General features: G+C 43.3%; 1 protein-coding gene across 1 annotated transcript in view; it reads right to left on the bottom strand.

Moving 5' to 3' along the window:
• Positions 1 to 18,779, bottom strand: part of ZC3HAV1 (zinc finger CCCH-type containing, antiviral 1) — a 51,046-nt gene that overhangs the window by 11,372 nt on the left and 20,895 nt on the right. The window contains exons 2-8 of the mRNA XM_070369198.1: positions 17,620 to 17,755; positions 12,480 to 12,732; positions 9,572 to 10,330; positions 8,399 to 8,497; positions 5,029 to 5,152; positions 3,010 to 3,181; positions 1,164 to 1,284 (exon numbers count right to left, since the gene is read on the bottom strand). Coding sequence (XP_070225299.1) covers positions 1,164 to 1,284; positions 3,010 to 3,181; positions 5,029 to 5,152; positions 8,399 to 8,497; positions 9,572 to 10,330; positions 12,480 to 12,732; positions 17,620 to 17,755 — 1,664 coding nt within the window. The remainder of the gene's footprint in view (positions 1 to 1,163; positions 1,285 to 3,009; positions 3,182 to 5,028; positions 5,153 to 8,398; positions 8,498 to 9,571; positions 10,331 to 12,479; positions 12,733 to 17,619; positions 17,756 to 18,779) is intronic.

The raw sequence follows: 18,779 nt of genomic DNA, 5'->3' as shown, positions 1-18,779 counted from the left end.
CCCACTGAAATGTACTACTTTTATGTGTTCAGTCACAATCCTACCGGTACACAGGCTATTCCTATTTGCTAGTACTATAAGGAGGCTTTAATAAAGACCTTTATTTCTATAGCTTATTTTTTTTCTTGTGAATTATTTCCTTAGAAAGATTCCTGATAATAAAAAAGTAAGCATATTTGAATATCTCTTGATATGTACTGCCAGGATGCTTTCCACAGTAGTTAGTAAATGCTCCCTCAAAGCTCTGTGACTTGGGGTCTTCCCTGACAGTCCAGTGGTTAAGACCCTGCACTTCCAATGTGTGGGGCACAAGTTCAATCCCTAATTGGGGAGCTAAGCTCCCACATCCCACATGGCACAGCGAAAAAAAAAAAAAGAAAAAGAACGAAAAGTTATGTGACTTAACACAGTAACTGGTACAGGGTCCAAATCTCGGGTACCACCTGGGAATGTCAAGGAGCTGAAAAAGTCTCTTTCATCTCTTTCAAAGCATCTATGAGGATAGTCCTGAAAGGGCACATATCTGACCATATACAGGGCTGGCGGGGGTGCAGAGGTGGGGAGTGGGATTTGGGGGCAGGGGGACACAGAGGCAGCCCATGGGACACTACATTCTGAGGGAGAACAGTTTCTGCCCTGGTTTCTTACTAAACACAACAGGCAGACAGGCAGAAGGTAACCAAATCTTTCTATGGGGGCTCCAGTAAACATGGCAGAATGCAAAGTCTTTAGAAAAGGTGACGGATAAAAGCATTGACCTAGATGACGAAGTCTAAAAGGGACAGCATGGGTCTAAAATTCTGAAGGACCCACAGTCCCAAGGCCTCTCCTGTAGTTGTTAACACCTGAAATCTGTGTCAGGGAAGCAGCCCACCTAGAATAAGAAACTTAGAATGGCAGAACCAGAAGTGTCCACAGAGACCATGTAATCCAATCCTCCCCGGTTTACAGGGTGCCAGGTGCTGCTCCCAGCTCCTGTGTGTCACAGTCAAGGCTTAGAGCACAGCCCTTCTGACTGCCATCGGCTCCCACCCACTGGTCCTGCCGTGCTAGAAAGAACCTGGTCCCGAGTGCAGGGTCCCCATGGCTCTATTCCCACTCCCCCATGGATGCCACAGGCCAGACTGAAAAGACAGGCACCGCTCCCAAATGCAGACACTTACCTTGAAAACTCAGCTCGTAGTTTTGTGAACCCGCCTGAAACGGCACAATTCCCCTCGGACAGGATAGAAAAAGAGACTCAAGGTATGAAGAGTCAATGCTCGAAATTTGCTCATTGTCTTTCTATTAAAAATAAAAAGGTAAAAACTTCAGGATAGGCTTTTAAGAAATTTCTATCATGATATCTTATGTAACTTTATTTCAGCTCTGGGATTTGAATAGGAATGCATCCTGCCATCCAAACCAGATTGTAAAGGATTCCTGGTGGGGGCAAGTCAACACCCTTCTGTAGTCTCCACTGTACGGGGTCTATGCTACTGAAACTGACGATACCCTAGGTGGAGGCCTGAAAAATAGAGCTGTTTTGCAATAGTCCTTTCACATATTCCATAAAATATGACCCAAGTGTACAGAGCAACTTGTACCCAATACAAGAATGTCTAACCAAACCCAAAACGTCATGAAGTAGACCATCACAGCTATCGTCTCATCACACAATGATAAAGAACAGTCTAAAGCTGGAAAGAAGGCACATAAAATTCCAACAGGTGCATCGTTATTTAGCTGCTAAGTCATGACTCTTTGCCACCCCATGGGCTGTAGCCCACCACTCTCCTCTGTTCATGGGTTTCCCAGGCAAGAATACTGGAGTGGGTTGCCATTTCCTTCTCCATCCTATAGGTGTATCGCTGTCCAAATGAGAGGGCAGGGGTAAGGAACACCCCCAAAATGTAAAGATATAATCTCCAGCCATCTCCAGGACCTTCCTCTAGCCCTGCCCTCACTGAACTCCAGTTCTGAACGAGAGCCTTCAATTACATATTCTCCAAGACTTGAATTTATACCTCAGTTTCAGCAACCAGGTCTTGTTACTTTTGCCTTGGGCCTACATGACAGCCTTGATTTTGGCTTTCTAGAGCTATGGCTCGCCCTCACCTTGGGCAATTCCTTCAGGGCATGCACTCCTGCCCCTCAAGGCACGCTACTAAGCTTGACTGTGTGCTGCATGCTAAGTCGCTTCAGTTGTGTCTGACTCTTTGTGACCCTATGGACTGTAGCCCACCAGGCTCCTACTGGAGCAGTTTGCCATTTCCTTCTCCAGGGTATCTTCCCAACCCAGGGATCGAACCTGCATCTCTGGCATCTCCTGCATTGGCAGACAGGTTCTCTACCACTAAACTATCTGGGAAGCCCCAGGGATCTTGTAATAGATTGTGTTTCTTTGATTGCTTTGGCAGCTTGGGAGCTCAGAACCAAATGTATGGCCCAGCAACTTATGCTGAGATATCCTCATCCCTTTTTTGTCTTTGGCTTCATTTCCATTTCTTGCTTTTCTTTTCTCTTTCTCATCACTCCAATTTCATTGCCTACTTTAGCTACCTCCCTCTCTGTTTAATCATCTGAATCAAAAGGGAAAAGGCACACTAGACAGAACCTCTGCCTGTCTAAATTTCTCTCCCCTATTACTATGTCCCCGTGTTCAGACTTACAGGTGTAAGTCTTCCGATTTCTCACTCTTGCCTACTTTTCTGGCTGAAAGGGGTAGTCTCTGCCCATTTATATACTAGTACATAGAAAGCTATCTCAAGGTTCTGCCACAGTCCCTGATAATGAGGAAAGAGGGATATTTGACTGGCTCGTACATCAAGGAGTTTCTTAAAAATAGTTATAATGTTTTATAATGCAATCGGAATACATGCTTGCCGAGTATAATACAAAAAAACACCACTTTCTCTACCACATCCATGCTCCATGGGTAATCACACTGGTGTCAGACACTGTACCACTATATTCTTCTGAAGTTGTCAAGTTTATACAAGAGTGTCCACAAAAAGGAACGGCACTCACCTTCTCCCCATATGGAACCCATTTAGTTCCGTTCCTCCAGTACCAAATCCATTTTGTGGTCAAGAGAGAACTGGGCGGCTGTGTGACGGATGAAGGTGTGGAGATACGTCGGACAGGATTAAAATCACAAATCATCTTCTGGAAATTGATGTTATAAGTGCGAACAGAAACGCTGAGAGGGAAAAGCTTAGCATTAATAAAATGCTTCACTGAAGCAAAATGCTTCTGTTTTCTCTACTCTGATCTTCTTAATAAGAGGGCAGAATTAAAAACTGAGAGTTGAAAGTGGTCTCTGAATTCCCTTTATACAGCTTACGGTCTTACACACAAAAGAAAAAACTGAAATACAGAGAGGTAAGGCAACCTGCCACATATTTAATGGTATCGCAGAATGGGTTCTTCCCTCAAAAAATATTCCCAAAAGAAATCAAATGATTGGCTCAATGTCAGAAACTCTGAAACTCACAATAGGTCAGTTTTTTCAATTATTACACATTATTTAAATAGTTGGGCTTCCCTGGTGGCGAAGGCTTATAAAGAACTACTTTCAATGCAGGAGACTGGGATTCAGTCCCTGGGTCAGGAAGATCCCCTGGCGAAGGGAATGGCTATCCACTCCAGTATCCTTGCCCAGAGAATTCCATTATCAAAGCGTAGTTCGAGATCTTTTCAAGGAGTCAGCAAGGTCAAAGTTCTTTCATAATAATATTAGGACATTATCCACCTTTTTCACTTTCATACCCTCACAAGTACACAGTGGAGTTTTTCAAGGCTACACAATGTTTGATTTCACAATAAAGAGATTTGCAAAAATATAAAACAATGTCATTCTTCTCAGTGAATTTGGTTTGGTTTGGTTTTGGAAAAGTTATTTTTATAGCTATACTTACATACATTTATGTATGCATGTAACTATATATAATTATCTAAAAATGTTATGTTAACACGAATGAGTTTATTATCATTATTTTTAATGAATCAATAATTTTTCTCAGTTGTGATTTTTAACATGGTAAATATCCATAGCTATAAATCCACATAAACTGAAATCTCTGGGATCCTCAGTACATTTTAAGAGTATCAAGGGCTCCGGAAACCAAAAAGTTTGAGAGTTACTGCTCTACAAAATACCTCCTAGATCAGCGATGTTCAACCAGGAGTGATATCAGACCCAGGAAACACTGACAATGTCAAAAGATATTTTTGTTTCTCGCAACTGGCATGTAGTGGGTAGACACCAGGGATGATGCTAAAATACTCCAGCAAACCAAAGAATTATTTGGGCCCCAAAGTCAACAGCGCTAAGGTCGAAAAACCCTGCTTCAGATTTACCTGCTGGGGGAAACAAAACAGCTGACACCACCCTCTAGTGGCAAAATGCAGCAACACACCCTCCACCAGAAAAGTCACTAAATTTGAACAGGGTGACAAGTCCTTATTTTCCCTCCTAAAGTATTTCCTTATAAAGTAGGATGCAGCTTATAAATATGGCCATGGGTAGTATCACCCATATCAGCCCTAACAGAAGCAGAAATATAAAGTAGCCTTTTAGAAATCTCCAGGATAGAGAAAATAGCAAAAATAGAGGCAGGTATAAAATGCTGAAGTATGTAACAAAATTCTGCCTTAGAACTATATGAAATGACTCAAATCATTTTCTCAAACAATGAGATTAAGCCAAAGGCTCTTCTGAGCTCATAGGTTTGCAAACCAACCTATGCATTTTTGTTGTTCAGATACATATTAACTGAACAAATATTTGTGTCCCTGTTTATTTCACCTGAGTTAGCAAATATTCCCAGAGTCCCTCGTATTAGCCAGGCTCTGGGTGACTTCAAACCTGCCCCACTTATTCCTTTATCTTTATTAACTCAGAAGTCATTTGCCATTTTAATCTCAGGAGTTAACCTGAATGGGATTCTGAAGGAAAACTGTTTTTTCTTCTTCCCATTAGCACAGCACTAGGCTCTCCTTTGATGATGTTGTAGATTTCACAAGCCAGACCTGCCACCAACTTACCTGCAGTTTTTGGGGTCACAAAAGGCCTTCTCAATATCCTCCATGAACGGAAGGTCCACCCAGCTGTTTGCAAGTAACATCTGCCACCGGTAGGGCAGGTGGAAATGAACTTTGTTGCAGCTCTCTACAAAGAGAGAAAAGAGGTCTAAGCAATTCGACCAAGTTCACTGCTGACTCTCCCCATCAAGGCCTGCCTTTCTCACCCTACCAGCCCTGTAGGCACATTTTCCAGCTACACCTGTGCTCATGCCAGCCCCTACCTGCATCATGTCAAGCCCCTCTCTCCACATTCATTTACTACCCACATAGACTCGTCAGAAAACAAAATTCTCCACTCCCCCAAAAGCTATGTTCAGTTCAGCTCAGTCGCTCAGTTGTGTTCAAGTCTTTGCGACCCATGGACTGCAGCACGCCAGGCTTCCCTGTCCATCATCAACTCCCAGAGCTTGCTCAAACTCAAGTCCATTGAGTTGGTGATACCACCCAACCATCTCATCCTCTGTTGTCCCCTTCTCCTCTCACCTTCAAAAAAAGAACCATATTACCCACATGGAAATCTGAGGTCATTAGAAATTTACAATTATCCTTTCTGCTGCTGCTGCTGCTAAGTCGCTTCAGTCTAGATGGCAGCCTACCAGGCTCCTCTGTCCCTGGGATTCTCCAGGCAAGAACACTGGAGTAGGTTGCCATTTCCTTCTCCAATTATCCTTTCTGCACCTCCCTCTATATGCTTTTATTGAGACAAACTGCTCTCTATTGGAGGCAACTGCCTGTTTTCTAGGAAGCCCTGGCCTAGAATTCATCTCTTCCGGAATTCCCTCACTGATCTTGTGCTCTTCTGACCTGACTTGTGTTTTATGTTCCCTCAACCAGTGCTCTAGACACACTTTGTGCTTTATTAGTTCTCTAATTTGTGGATGTTCTGTTTGTTTTGGGCCACACTGCACAGCTTGTGGGATCTTGGTTCTTTGACCAGGGATTGAACCCAAGCCCTTGGCAGTGAGAGGGCACAGACGGGACTAACCACTGGACTGCCAGGGAATTCCCAAATTTGTGGATGTTTTGATGCCCAGCTCTAATGACAAACTTGGGCTTCCTTCGTGGCTCAGCTGGGAAAGAATCCGCCCGCAGTGCAGGAGACCTCCGTTCGATCCCTGGGTTGGGAAGACCCCCTGGAGAAGGGAAAGGCTGCCCACTCCAGTACTGTGGCCTGGAGAATTCCATGGACTGTATAGTCCATGGTTGCAAAGAGTCAGACACGACTGAGCTACTTTCACTTAATGACAAACTTACTGAAGAAAGGCCTGCGTCATTGTTTAGCTTATGTCTCCTTGCTTCACTGGCAGAGGAGTAGGCATGCAAAGGATGCCCTTTCAATGACTGCTTGTTGAATAATGAATTAATGTTAGAAGCTCATAATACAGGAGAACAGAAAACAGTTCTATTTTTCACAGTTTGCATTGTTTAAATCATTTTGAAATGTCACTGCCAGGAATTTAACTGATTGAAAAATATAACCTTCCTCACACCCATTAGAATGGCTGATATAAATAAGCAAACAAGAACAAATTTACAAATGTTGGCAAGGATATGGAGAAATTGGAGCCCTTGCGCATTGCTGATAAAAATGTAAAGTGATACAGCTGCTATAGAAAACTGTGTGGCAGTTTCTTAAAAACTTAAACACAGATTTACCACATAATCCAGCAATTCCACTCCTGGGTATATACCCAAAAGAACTGAAAGCAAGAACTGATATTTGTACACCTGTGTTCCCAGCAGCATTATACACAATGGCTAAAAGGTAGAAGCGACTCAAGTGCCCATCAGTGGATGAGTGGATAAACAAAATGGGATAGAATACAAGTGAATAGTGTTCAACCTTCATAAGGGAGGAAATTCTCGCAAAGGCTATAACATGGGTGAACCTTGAGGACACTGTGCTAAGTGAAATAAGCCAGTGTCAGAAAAGACAAATATTGTGTGAGATCACTCATATGAGGGACATAGAAGAGTCATATTCGTAGACAGAAATCAAAATGGCAACTGTCAGGGGCTTCCCTGCCAGAAGGGGGAAATGAGGAGTTGTTGTTTAATAGGTACAGAGGTGTTGTTTTACAGAGGACCAGTCCTGAATATCCATTGGAAGGACTGATGTTGAAGCTGAAACTCCAAAACTTTGGCCACCTGATGCCAAAAGCCAACTCACTGGAAAAGACCCTGATGCTGGGAAAGACTGAGGGTGGGAGGAGAAGGGGATGACAGAGGATGAGATGGTTGGATGGCATCACCGACGCAATGGACATGAGTTTGAGTAAGTTCCGGGAGTTGGTGATGGACAGGGAGGCTTGGTGTGCTGCGGTTCATGGGGTCAGAAAGAGTCGTACACGACTGAGCGACTGAACTGAAATGAACTGAACTGATGCTGGGAAAGATTGAAGGCGGGAGAAGAAGGGGACAACAGAGGATGAGACAGTGGAATGGCATCACCGATGCAATGGACATGAGTTTAAGTAGCTCTGGGAGTTGGTGAGGTACAAGGAAGCCTGGCACGCTGCAGTCCACGGGTTCACAGAGGGTAGGACACGACTGAGCGACTGAACTGAGGTAGAGCTTCAGTTTAAAAGGATGAAAAGAGTTCTGGAGATTGGTTGCACAGCAACAGTACTGAGCAGTACACTTAAAAAGGTTAAGATGGTAAAATCTATGTGATGTGTTTTATCTTAGTTAAAAATAAATTTTGTTGAAGTTAAAGATTTTTGATTAAGAGAACACAGGGCAGAATCTCCTCCTTAGACACAGGCGAATGACTCTAAGACCACTAAGTGATCAAACAAATGAATCAGACATGCTGAGAAGGCCTGGGGTAGAGACATGAAAGGAACAGTGTGGCTCAAGAGTGACAGGGAAGCGCTGTGTCCCAAGCAGTCCCGTGGGAAACAGTTCTACACGAGGCTCGGTGAGAGGGAGCAGTAAACAGATGCCGGAAGCCTGGCTGCTGCAGTCTCTGGGGTCACAAAGAGTTGGACGCATCTTAGTGACTAAAAAACAACTGTTACTTCTGTTTGGTTTTAGTATGTAAGACGAGGGGTCCCTGATTAAGTGTAAGAGTTCAACTAAACCTGAATTGTAAAAGGAGAAAGTATAATATAACACAGTGGTGAAGCGGTTTGGGATGAACACCCAAGTTCTATTTGTGTATGTGTAAAATGAATTAACAACAGAACCTAAAGTTGACTTGAAGGTTAAAGAAGATGCATGTAGGATTCTCAGCACTGCACTCCACACATAGGAAACACTCAATAAATGCTAGCCAGGCTACTATTAATAATGTTTCTGCTTCTAGAAAGTCCTTAAGGTAGTTACTCACTAAGTTGACAACTCTTATACAGATGGTCAAGACAAATTTCGTTTGAGCTGTGTTCATTCATCGTGGAAGATATGGTACTGGCAACATCAGGTACAGAATCTACAAAACAGAAGAGGATGCATGTAAGCGAATTATAACATTTAAACCAAAAAAACAAGATATTTGGTCTAACAGTGGGAAAGAGCATCTGAAATGGGGGCCAAGTTCAAGAAAATTCTTAAGATTCATGTGCTGCTCATGAGAGCCCAGTCATGAAAACCAACATGAAAGTCAGGGTTACTTAGTGTCATGCTGCTTTCTTAAACCATGGCTGAACTGCTCCTGTTCTCAGTAAATGGAGCAACTTACTCTACACAGTTCTAGGGTTGGTCCCCCTGTCTTCCTATGTCCTCATCAGTACCACTCCTTAACCAAAACCCTTTGCCCTTTAGTACTGCTAAGGAACATCCAAAGAGAAACCACCAGCCATGGCCACTCTGCTCAAACACGAGACATGGGGCCCCACTTTGTCCCTCAGTGATCACACAGAACCCAGCCTGGAGCCCGCCTGGTCATCTCACTGGCGTGGGTAACTGGGATTTGAGCTGCATTCTGACCATGGGTCCCCTAGGCTGCAGCTCTGTTGCTTAAGGAAGTGTAAAAGAAGGGACCTTGGTAAAAATGATGTTTATGAATCCTTGTACCAAGGTGAGACGTGCTAAATTATAAATCAGTAAAAAAAATGTATGTAACATAAAAAATTGCTTATGCAGTATCATCTTAGCTATAAACAAACTAGGTATAGAAAAACGTTAAAGAATATAAATGAAAAGTTCATTGTACATTTCTTTGTGTAACTGCAGTGTCTTTACTTACGTTAATATCAATTAATAATATTATAACATCCTTGTATAAACTATTATGTTTATAGAAAAGAAAAAGAAGGGACCTTGGGGAGAGCAAGTGGTGCCTTGTACGGGGGCAGAGGGCTCCCCACATGTGGGCAGGACCTGCTTGTTAACCCCTGAATTCCAGAGCATAACACATCTTTCTTCCCTTTGACTGCTGCCATGAAGCCAAGCCCAGTGGCACCAGTTTTACCTATATCGGTAGTTTTATCCATCACTTTATCCATCCATCTACTGGCACTGTGGACAGACTGACTAGCCCAGAAGGTCTCTTCTGTGTGATTACCGTTAACAAAGGCTGCGGCTCCATCCCCAGTCATCTGGCCAGCGGTGGGCAGATGACTCCGAGGTGTTCCGGTGTCTGGATTCCTAGGTAACGATTTTTCTCTCTGTCTACTGCTTGGAGTTTGGTAATTTGCCAGTCTCGTGGAAGTGGCATCTACAGCCATGCCATCAGCCTTATCAGCAAAAAGCGGGAAATGCTGGCCATCTTGATTCCCACTCCTGCGCTCCGCATTCACATGGTCAGAGGAAAGGACAGCGGTGGTCTTTCTGGTGGTGATGGTTTCAGGTGTTTGTGGAGAACCAGGAGAAGAGGAGAAGACTGGACTGGAGGGAAGCCAACTCTTTTTACCGGTGTCCTGGTCATTCTGCCAGGATGCAGGGCCCTTCCAGTCGAAGGCTGGTTTCAAATCAAAAGTGAGGGGAGCATGGCTATGATTCCCATAGAAAAGATCCTTTGCACTGCCGTTCTCTGCAAGCCTCTGGTTTCCTCCTCCTTGAGGGGTTCCTCCAAGAACGACAGCTGCAGATGGGTTGGAGGCAGGCGGGGGGCACTCCTGACTTCCCAGATGCGAGAATTGGCGGGCAAGATCCTCGACAGGCCCGTCACTTGCGACAGAGCCGCGGTGGCCGGGAGGCTCTGGGCTGGGTGAGCAGGACCTCTGGGCAGGAGCTGAAGCTGCTGGAAGAAATTCCTTGCTGCCCCGGTCTCTGCTCTTACTCCTCCCTCTGAATGCCAGGTCTCTACGATGGGGAGGAGGAGCTGGGAAAGAAAAATCAAACCACAAAAGGTAACTTTAACGTCACTAACTCTGTACCCGCCTCCCGTTCGGCCTCAGAGGGGCCGAGTGAAGTGAGAGTGGGGTAAAGCAGAAACAGTATCAGCAGGAGAGAAGAAAAGGAGGGACTTCGTCAGCGGGCAAAAGAAGTTCAGATGTTTTCTTGGGTAAGTATATTTGGAGGTCTAAAAGTCTTTTCAGGAATTCCCCAAGACCACTTTTAGGGATCTCACTCTTTCCACCTCGGAGCCCTAAACCTTCACACTGGAGAAGCAGTGAATTAACCAGGCACCGTTACTCGGCAATCCTGTAGAGTCAAACGCCGCCACGGCTCGCAACAGCCAAGACCTGAGCTGTGCTGTGCTTAGTCGCTCGGTTGTGTCTGACTCTTTGCAACCCCATGAACTGTAGCCCACCAGGCTGCTCTCCGTGGGGATTCTCCAGGCAAGGATACTGGAGTGGGTTGCCACTTCCTCCTCCAGGGGATCGTCTCGACCCAGAAATCGGACCAGTGTCTCCTGCATTGCAGGCGGATTCTTTACCTGCTGAGCTACCAGGGAAGCCCAGCCACGACATGGAGGCAACCTAAATGTCCATTGACAGAGGAATGAATAAGAAGATGCGGTACATATACACAACAGAATACTACTCAGCCATTAAAAAAGAATGGAATAATGCCATCTGCAGCAACACAGTATGTATGTTGCTTGTTGTAGGTTGTATGACAACCTAGAGGGTCATACTACTTCATACTAGAGTGAAGTGAGTCAAATAGATGAGACATATCCTATGACATGCCTTATATGGGTAATCTTAAAAGAAATGATACAAATGAATTTATTCACAAAACAGAAAAGGACTCGTAGACTTAGAGAAGGAACTTATGATTACCAGCGGGGGAAGGATGGAGGGAAGGGATGGTTAGGGAATTTGGGATCAACATATACACACTGCTATATTTAAAGTGGATAACCAACAAGGACCTACTGTGTAGCACAGGGAGCTCTGCTCAGTGCTTATGGCAGCCTGGATGGGAGGAGAGTTTGGGGGAGAATGGATACATGTATATATAAGGCTGAGTCCCTCTGCTGTGAACCTGCAACTATCTCAACATTGTTAATTGACTATTCTCCAAAATCCAATAAGAAGTTTAAAAAAATTAATTTGTGTGAAAATCTTGACAAGGTGGTTATGACAATGGAAGAATCCCCGCTCTCTGCCAGCCCAGCAGAAAACACCACCTTTGGCCTAGGATAAAGGCTGAGCCAACCCTGGCTCTGCTCAGCTTCTCTCATGGGACTTAGAGGTAGCTCCTCAATGCCCACTGTCTTAGGTGGGGCTGTCCACAGTCCTCAAGTTCAAGTCCACATTCACCGCTAGGGTGAATGGAGAGACAGACTAGTGCTCATCAGAGATGAGTGCCCCCAAATCACTAAGAGTTCACCCATATTGTGACACAGGTGTACCTAAGCTAAGAAGTCACAACACTTAAAACAACAACAAAAAAAGAAAATAAGGAAAGGTCTGATTTCATTGAAGCTTGGAATTATCCAGAGTTGTTCATCTGGCCCCCAAATGCCCAAGCTTAAGTCAGCGATATCCAAAATTTAAAAAAAAAAAATTGACCTCTTTCTAGAAACATGTTAAGTCACAGCCCTGGGAAGCAGAGAGAAGCGAGGGAGTGAGCAAGTGTGTTCGTGTGTTCAAAAAGTGTGGTGTGCTTGTATGTGATGTTTATATGTGGGGTTCACATATGTTTATATGAAGTGTGTGCGTGTGTGTGTGATATGCATACATGCTGGACATGTGAGGGGTTTATGTGTGTGTACGTGAGGTTTGCACATATGGTGTGTGGCACATGTCCGTTAGTGAGAGGTGCATATATGTTGGCAACGTGCCCGAGTGTGAAGTATGTCTGTGTGGTGTGGATGCATGGAAGAGCATGAAATCAAATTGCAAAATCACACATATACTATGATCATAATTATGTAAAAATTGTGTATGCATATCGACAAGGTCTGAAAGGCAAAATAGTTTTACACGATGAGGTAGGGTGAGTATAAGTAGAGATTTCCTCTCCTTGTGATTTCTGTTTATTTCCGTTTATCCTGTTAAGAAGGCCACCACGCTTACCTTTCCATGCTGAGGGCTTCTTCTGGCGGTGCCTGCTATTGCAGATGTCCTGGATGTTCTGTACTACGCTTGAGCTCAGCCCGTGCTCCCTCATGACGGCCAGCACCCTTCTGTCCATCAGGTTATGGGACCGGAAGCAGTTGGCATAACCACAGTTCCCTCGGGTAAAATGTTCACAGATGTGGAGTCTTTCACACGGGGGCTGCTGGTTACAAATCTGTCTTCCACCCTCGCCCTTATAATTCTTGCATATCTACAGAAGAAAGAAACAAGCGCCAGAAAGAAAACATGTTTCTCTATATGCCACACATTAAGGAAAGTTCGTATAAATATAATGATCTATATGGGAATAGAATCTAAAAAAGAGTGGATCTATGTATCAGTTCAGTTCAGTTCAGTCGCTCAGTTGTGTCCAACTCTTTGCGACCCCATGGACTGCAGCACGCCAGGCCTCCTTGTCCATCACCAACTCCCAGAGTTTACTCAAACTCATGTCCATTGAGTCAGTGATGCCATCCAACCATCTCATCCTCTGTCGTCCCCTTCTCCTCCCACCTTCAATCTTTCCCAGCATGAGGGTCTTTTCAAATGAGTCAGTTCTTCCCATCAGATGGCCAAAATATTAAAGTTTCAGCTTCAACATCAGCCCTTCCAATGAATATTCAGGACTGATTTCCTTTAGGATGGACGGGCTGGATCTATGTATAGGTATAACTGATTCACTCTGCTGTACACCTGAAACTAACACAACATTGTAAATCAACTATATACTCCAACAAATATTGATTAAATAAATAAAAAATAAAAATTCTTTTTTTTTTACTTCCTGGTAAGAAAAAAATTCATATTTTCTTATTTCCTGGAAGAAAAAGAAAAAAACAGAAGCACAGATATAAACTTCCCTGATGACCCAGCAGGTAAAAAAATCTGCCTGTAATACAGGAGCTGCAGGAGACACAGGTTCAATCCTTGTGTCAGGAAGATCCCTTGGAGAAAGAAATGGCAACCCTCTCTAGTATTCTTGTCTGGGAATCCCATGGGCAGAGGAGCCTGGTGGGCTACAGTCCATGGGGTCGCAAAGAGTCAAGACACGACTGAGCACGTGAGCAGAAGCAGAGACATATCTAAGGAAAAAAATGTATGTGCATAACTCTATAATCTCTATTGAGTTATATTCAATCAGTGACTTATTTAGGGTAGAAGAGGTCTACAAACTAACTTAAAGAAACTTGACTTTTATTAACCTCTTTTGGAAGAATCAATATAAGACGGCCAGGTATAGATAGAACAAAACAGGAATCAAAGGGAGCCCTACATATAAAGGAATCCCAAAGAGGAAGGCCCACCTTTGGATATCAACACATCTTCAATTAAAAGACCATCCTCAATTAGAAGAACACTGCAGGGGGCACTGTGTGCCATGTAGTACAGTCAAAAGGAAGAAAAAAAAGGATGTGAGGTCTTGTCTTCAGCTGCTGGGAGCTAGGCAGAATGTGGCAGTTTCTCAAAAGACCAAGTGATAGCTGATCATTTTTATATGTAAATAGGTATATCTACATATCTAGCTCTACAGAGATGTAATTCTTACTGAAAGGGAAGCAGGAGAAGTATCGTCAGTGAGGCCAGACCCTGTGATACAGGACTAGAGGATGTTGGTTGAAGTCTGCAGCTGGAAGCAGCTATACATGACTTCACATCTGAGTTACTTACTTACTCCCAGCCTCTTGCCCTTGCTGTAAAAGACAAAAATATTTGCTCCCCTCACCTAACCATGTTGTAGAGCAGGTTAAATAATAAAATACGTAATGTCTTGAGCACAATACAAAATGTGATGCAAATGTTTGAATCATTACACAAAGAGGCTTAAACACAAACGCATTTGTAAGTTGTTTCAACAGACTCTGAGCAAACCAGATCAACATGGGCCACTGTGGTGTATCCAGGTGGGAAAGACATGGATTCAACCATGATTGAGCCATACAAACAACTTCTAAACCTGATGCAAATACATATCATTGTAATAGAGTCTATGAGCCAGAATCGAGACTCTTGGCCAACAGTTCTCAAAGTGTGGTCCCTGAACCAACAGCATCAGCTCCAACCGAAAACTAACTAGAAATACAAACCCTTGGGCCCTTCCCCGTATCTACAGTCAGAATGGCCAGAGGAGGAGCCCAGCAATCTGGGTTTGACAAACACTCCTGGTGATTCTGACCCACACTAAAGCTTGAGAGCCAGAATTCTCGAGGCTCAAGTAAAACAAGGATTATTAGCAACTTCACAAATGATACTTTGATTAACATTCCTAGTACTATTCTGATGTTTAAGAAAGACTGCTCCTGCCAGAACAAATGAGACCCATTTCTCCCTTTTAATAAATGCACTTCAATTATCCATGTTTATTTACCAGGAAGTTCAGGTTTATGCTTTTATGTTCTCACAGGTTAAGCAAAGTGGAAAAGTGTGAACGTGTTCGGTATTTGAGGGCAGGCGTCTGCCTTGTCCACCATTGGCTTCAGGATTTAACTCAGTGCTACCTTTGCACTCCTGAGTGTTAGCTGAATGAGTGCAAAGCAAACAGTAAGTAAAGTGAGACCCTGAAGGATGAAATGCCTTGTCCAAGATGACATACATAGTTGGTGGCAAAGACAGAACTTAGAGACGTGGAGGAACCATCCTTGATCAACTATCCTTGGAACTAGCTGAACTCTGGCTAACCACTCCCCTCCCTTCTAAAACCTTGAAAATACTCCGCCCTACTCCCCCAAGTTAAAACGCTCCTTTAGAGACAACTCTTGCCCAGAATAGTCAAATAGAGACTTAGGTCATCGATGCTCTAGTTGATTCCCCATCACAGGAACCAGCTTCTCAGACCTCTGGTCCCAGGAAACAGTGCAGTCTGCTAGTCTGTGATCCTACCCCAACATGTGGCAAGAGGCAATTAAGTTATCGGCTAAAAATAAACTTCAAGCACAAACCGTTCCACCCTACCCTCTAAGCACGGTACCGAATTCTTAAAATCCACGGACACTGTAAGGGAGCCTCAGGTGACACTTAAGACTCTGTGTGATTAACGTCAGCGTCCTCCTACGAGAAGCCTCCCAGCACTTTTGTCGATGGGCTTTTTCTGGGCTAAGTCAGCAACAGCACCATCTAGGAGGGTTCTTTCCTAGAGAAAGGAAGAGCCACCAGTCCTTATTCTCCAGGGACGTGATATAGCAAGTCCTTGGTGATTCTGGAGAACAGAAGCAGAGAGCTGACCTGGTGAGTGACGTTTCCAACCCTGCAAGTTTAACACTAAGTTGGACCCCGGGCAACCCCATGACTCTCGAGAGTCATGATAAGCGTTCAACTGTCATCATTCTTCCACATGAAAGGGAAAGGAGAGGGTGCCTCTGTTAGTCAACGTGACCTTTAACAAGTTAGGGTGTAAGGCATTTTCCCCATACTGGTAGCCAGGAAGGACTGCGCTGGCTGGCACATAGGCCAGGGGCTATAGAGATCCTAAGACCTCTGAACCTTGGGTTCCTGGAAACAGAAAGAGAGAGAGAGAAACTCACGTACATAAATGAAAGAATGCCTGGGGAAGTGAGTTACATATAGTTAAATATTTCTCCTCCACCCTTCCTCTCTGAAGACATTTTTACAGAGTATCTTGCATTCCTATCTTGCCTAAGCTCAGTAATCAACGCAAAATCACCCCACATGTCCTAAGTTTTCCTAAGTCCTCAGGGAAACACACTGAGCTTAGAGTCAAAAGATGTTTAACCCTCCAGATGTCCCTAATAGCTATCTTGTCATACATAAAAGCACGACCGAATTTCAACCTTGTTATCTTATCTCAGTCCCTTCCACCCTCTCAACCTGAGGCTTCCATTACGTTTCTGGGCCTCTCTTCCAATGTGAGGCTAACTTCTGTACACAAGGATTTTTCTTAGATCATTCTCAGATACCATTCTTTAAGCAGAATCATCTGATTTTCAAGTCAATATTCCTAGGTGGATGAGACTGTTAATTATCTGAGATTATTCTTATCCTTCTTCTAATAATAGAAGCTTCCAAGTTTTAGCTGGATATATAGCTATCCAGCCAGAAAACTACATTTGCCAGCCTGCCTTCTCCCCAAGTGCAGTCATGTGATAAGTTCTGGCAAATGAGATAGAGCATACAATAAATGAGATATAATATCCAAGTCACATCTTTTTATTTTTTTTTTCACATCTTTTTAAAAAGGAAGCAGCTTGTCTTTTACTTACTCCTTCTCTGCGTTCCAGTTGGCTAGAAAAATGATGACACTGAGAAGAGCCTCCTTGTACCATGAGGAGGAAGCCATATGTTAAAAGAGATATCTACTGGTCCAGTAATAAAACAGATCTATTATATATAAGATAACAAGGCTGACCTACTGGCCTGAGTCCCTACATGACATCATGGAATTCAGCTGCCTAACCATCAGACTACCTGCCTGCCTACCTCTAGGCAAGACCAAAGGTCAGCAAACTATTAGCATAAATGATCGAATAGTAAATATTTTAGGCTTGGCAGGCCATCAATCTCTGTTGCAAATACTCATCTCACTCTTGTATGAGAAAGTGGTCATAGACAATATATAAATGAATGAGTGTGGCTGTGTTCCAATTAAACTACGAAAACAGGCGGCAGGTGGGATGTGGTCCATGGAGTACAGTTTAGTGACCTCAGATCTAGACTACTGAGAGATGGAGAAACAAAGTAATATTTTACTTGAATCACTACATTTTGAGATCTCTTTGCTACAACTTAGCCTCAAGCAATGTACCCTGTCACCTTCCAAAATCTTGCTTCAAAGCCCACCTCTTCCAGGAAGTCACTCGGATGTAAGGCATCAATTAGTCTTATTGCTAGTTCTTCAGATCACACTTGCTCACACAGGGTTCCCTAGCAGCCCAGGGGAGGAGGCATTCCAGACTCAAATACTTATTAAACTTCAAATAAGAAGGAAAGTGTTGGCATCTCCAGGTCACTTAGCAACAACCACCTGCTGACTGCCACCTACAGAGCCCTGGTGCCAGGTTTTCTCTGCCCCCATTCCAACACACACAGGACACCACACTGCCAAGGGCATTCTCCTTGCTTTTCAAACTGAGGAATCAGAACTTACCTCGGGCATAAAAAAAGGGTCACTTTGGAGAAGGAGCACAGCTAATTCCTCTTGGTTCAGTCCAGATAGCCCATGGTTTGTCAGGACCCTGAAGTTATCTTCTGAGAGAACCTCGTGAGAATATTTGCATAAATTCCTGGAAGAAAATAACAATAGTCAGCATTTCCACTTCACAGAAAATAAAGAAAAAGCAATCATCCAGGAAACCTTTCAAATGAAAATCAATGCTCACATCCTTGGGTAACTAACACAAGGTTGGTCCAGCTTCAAGAATACACTTTAAAAATATAAATTGATGAAACACGTAGATAGGAAAAGAGAATATGAGGATCTCTTCATAAGTTATATACATGTATTCTTTTTTTTTAACTTTTTATTTTGTATTGGGGTATAGCTGATTAACAACATACACGTTATGCTTTAATTTATCGCAATCCTTCTTTAAACGTCTCCTCTAGTATATGTTAATTACGTAAGATGAGGAAAAAGTAGCAAAGGAACTGAAACCAATTTAGTGGAAATGACTGCCCATTGAGAGGCAAATAATAATTAGGACAACACATTTATGGAATGACAATAAAATCAATGGGATAAAAGAATTTCATTGATCAAACTAGACTAGACGAAACTGTCCCTTGCTTTATCACTTCTATGAATGTATACCTATGTGATTTCTGACTACAAACGAATGGAACAAGCTTATATCACATTCAAACAACTTTACCAAAAAAGTGATAAAAATCCCCTTCACTTTAAGACTGATGATTCAGGTCTGACAGAACTTTCTGTGATGATGGACTTGTTCTATAATCCGAGCTTTCTGAGATGTAAGCCATGCATGACTAAGGCACCCTTGAAATATAGGTAGTAAGACTTAGGAAACTAAATTTTCCATTTTATTTCAATTAATCTAAATTTGAATAGCCTCATATGACTAGTGGTCACAAGACTGCATGGCAGAGATTTAAACATTTGCTCTTAAAAATGTTGGAGGAGTAGCTTTACCATTATCACAGATTTAGAATATCCCAGGCCCCACCCCAGGTCAAGTGAATCAAAATCTGCCTTTCAACAAGACCCCCAAATTATAATCACACTGACGTCCCACAAGCACTGACTTATTAGATCAAGCACTGAGACATTGACACTGATGGGCACTG

Source organism: Bos mutus, chromosome 4 (assembly GCF_027580195.1).
Source record: "Bos mutus isolate GX-2022 chromosome 4, NWIPB_WYAK_1.1, whole genome shotgun sequence".
Taxonomy (NCBI): Eukaryota; Metazoa; Chordata; class Mammalia; order Artiodactyla; family Bovidae; genus Bos; species Bos mutus.
This window is presented reverse-complemented; position numbering and strand designations above follow the sequence as displayed.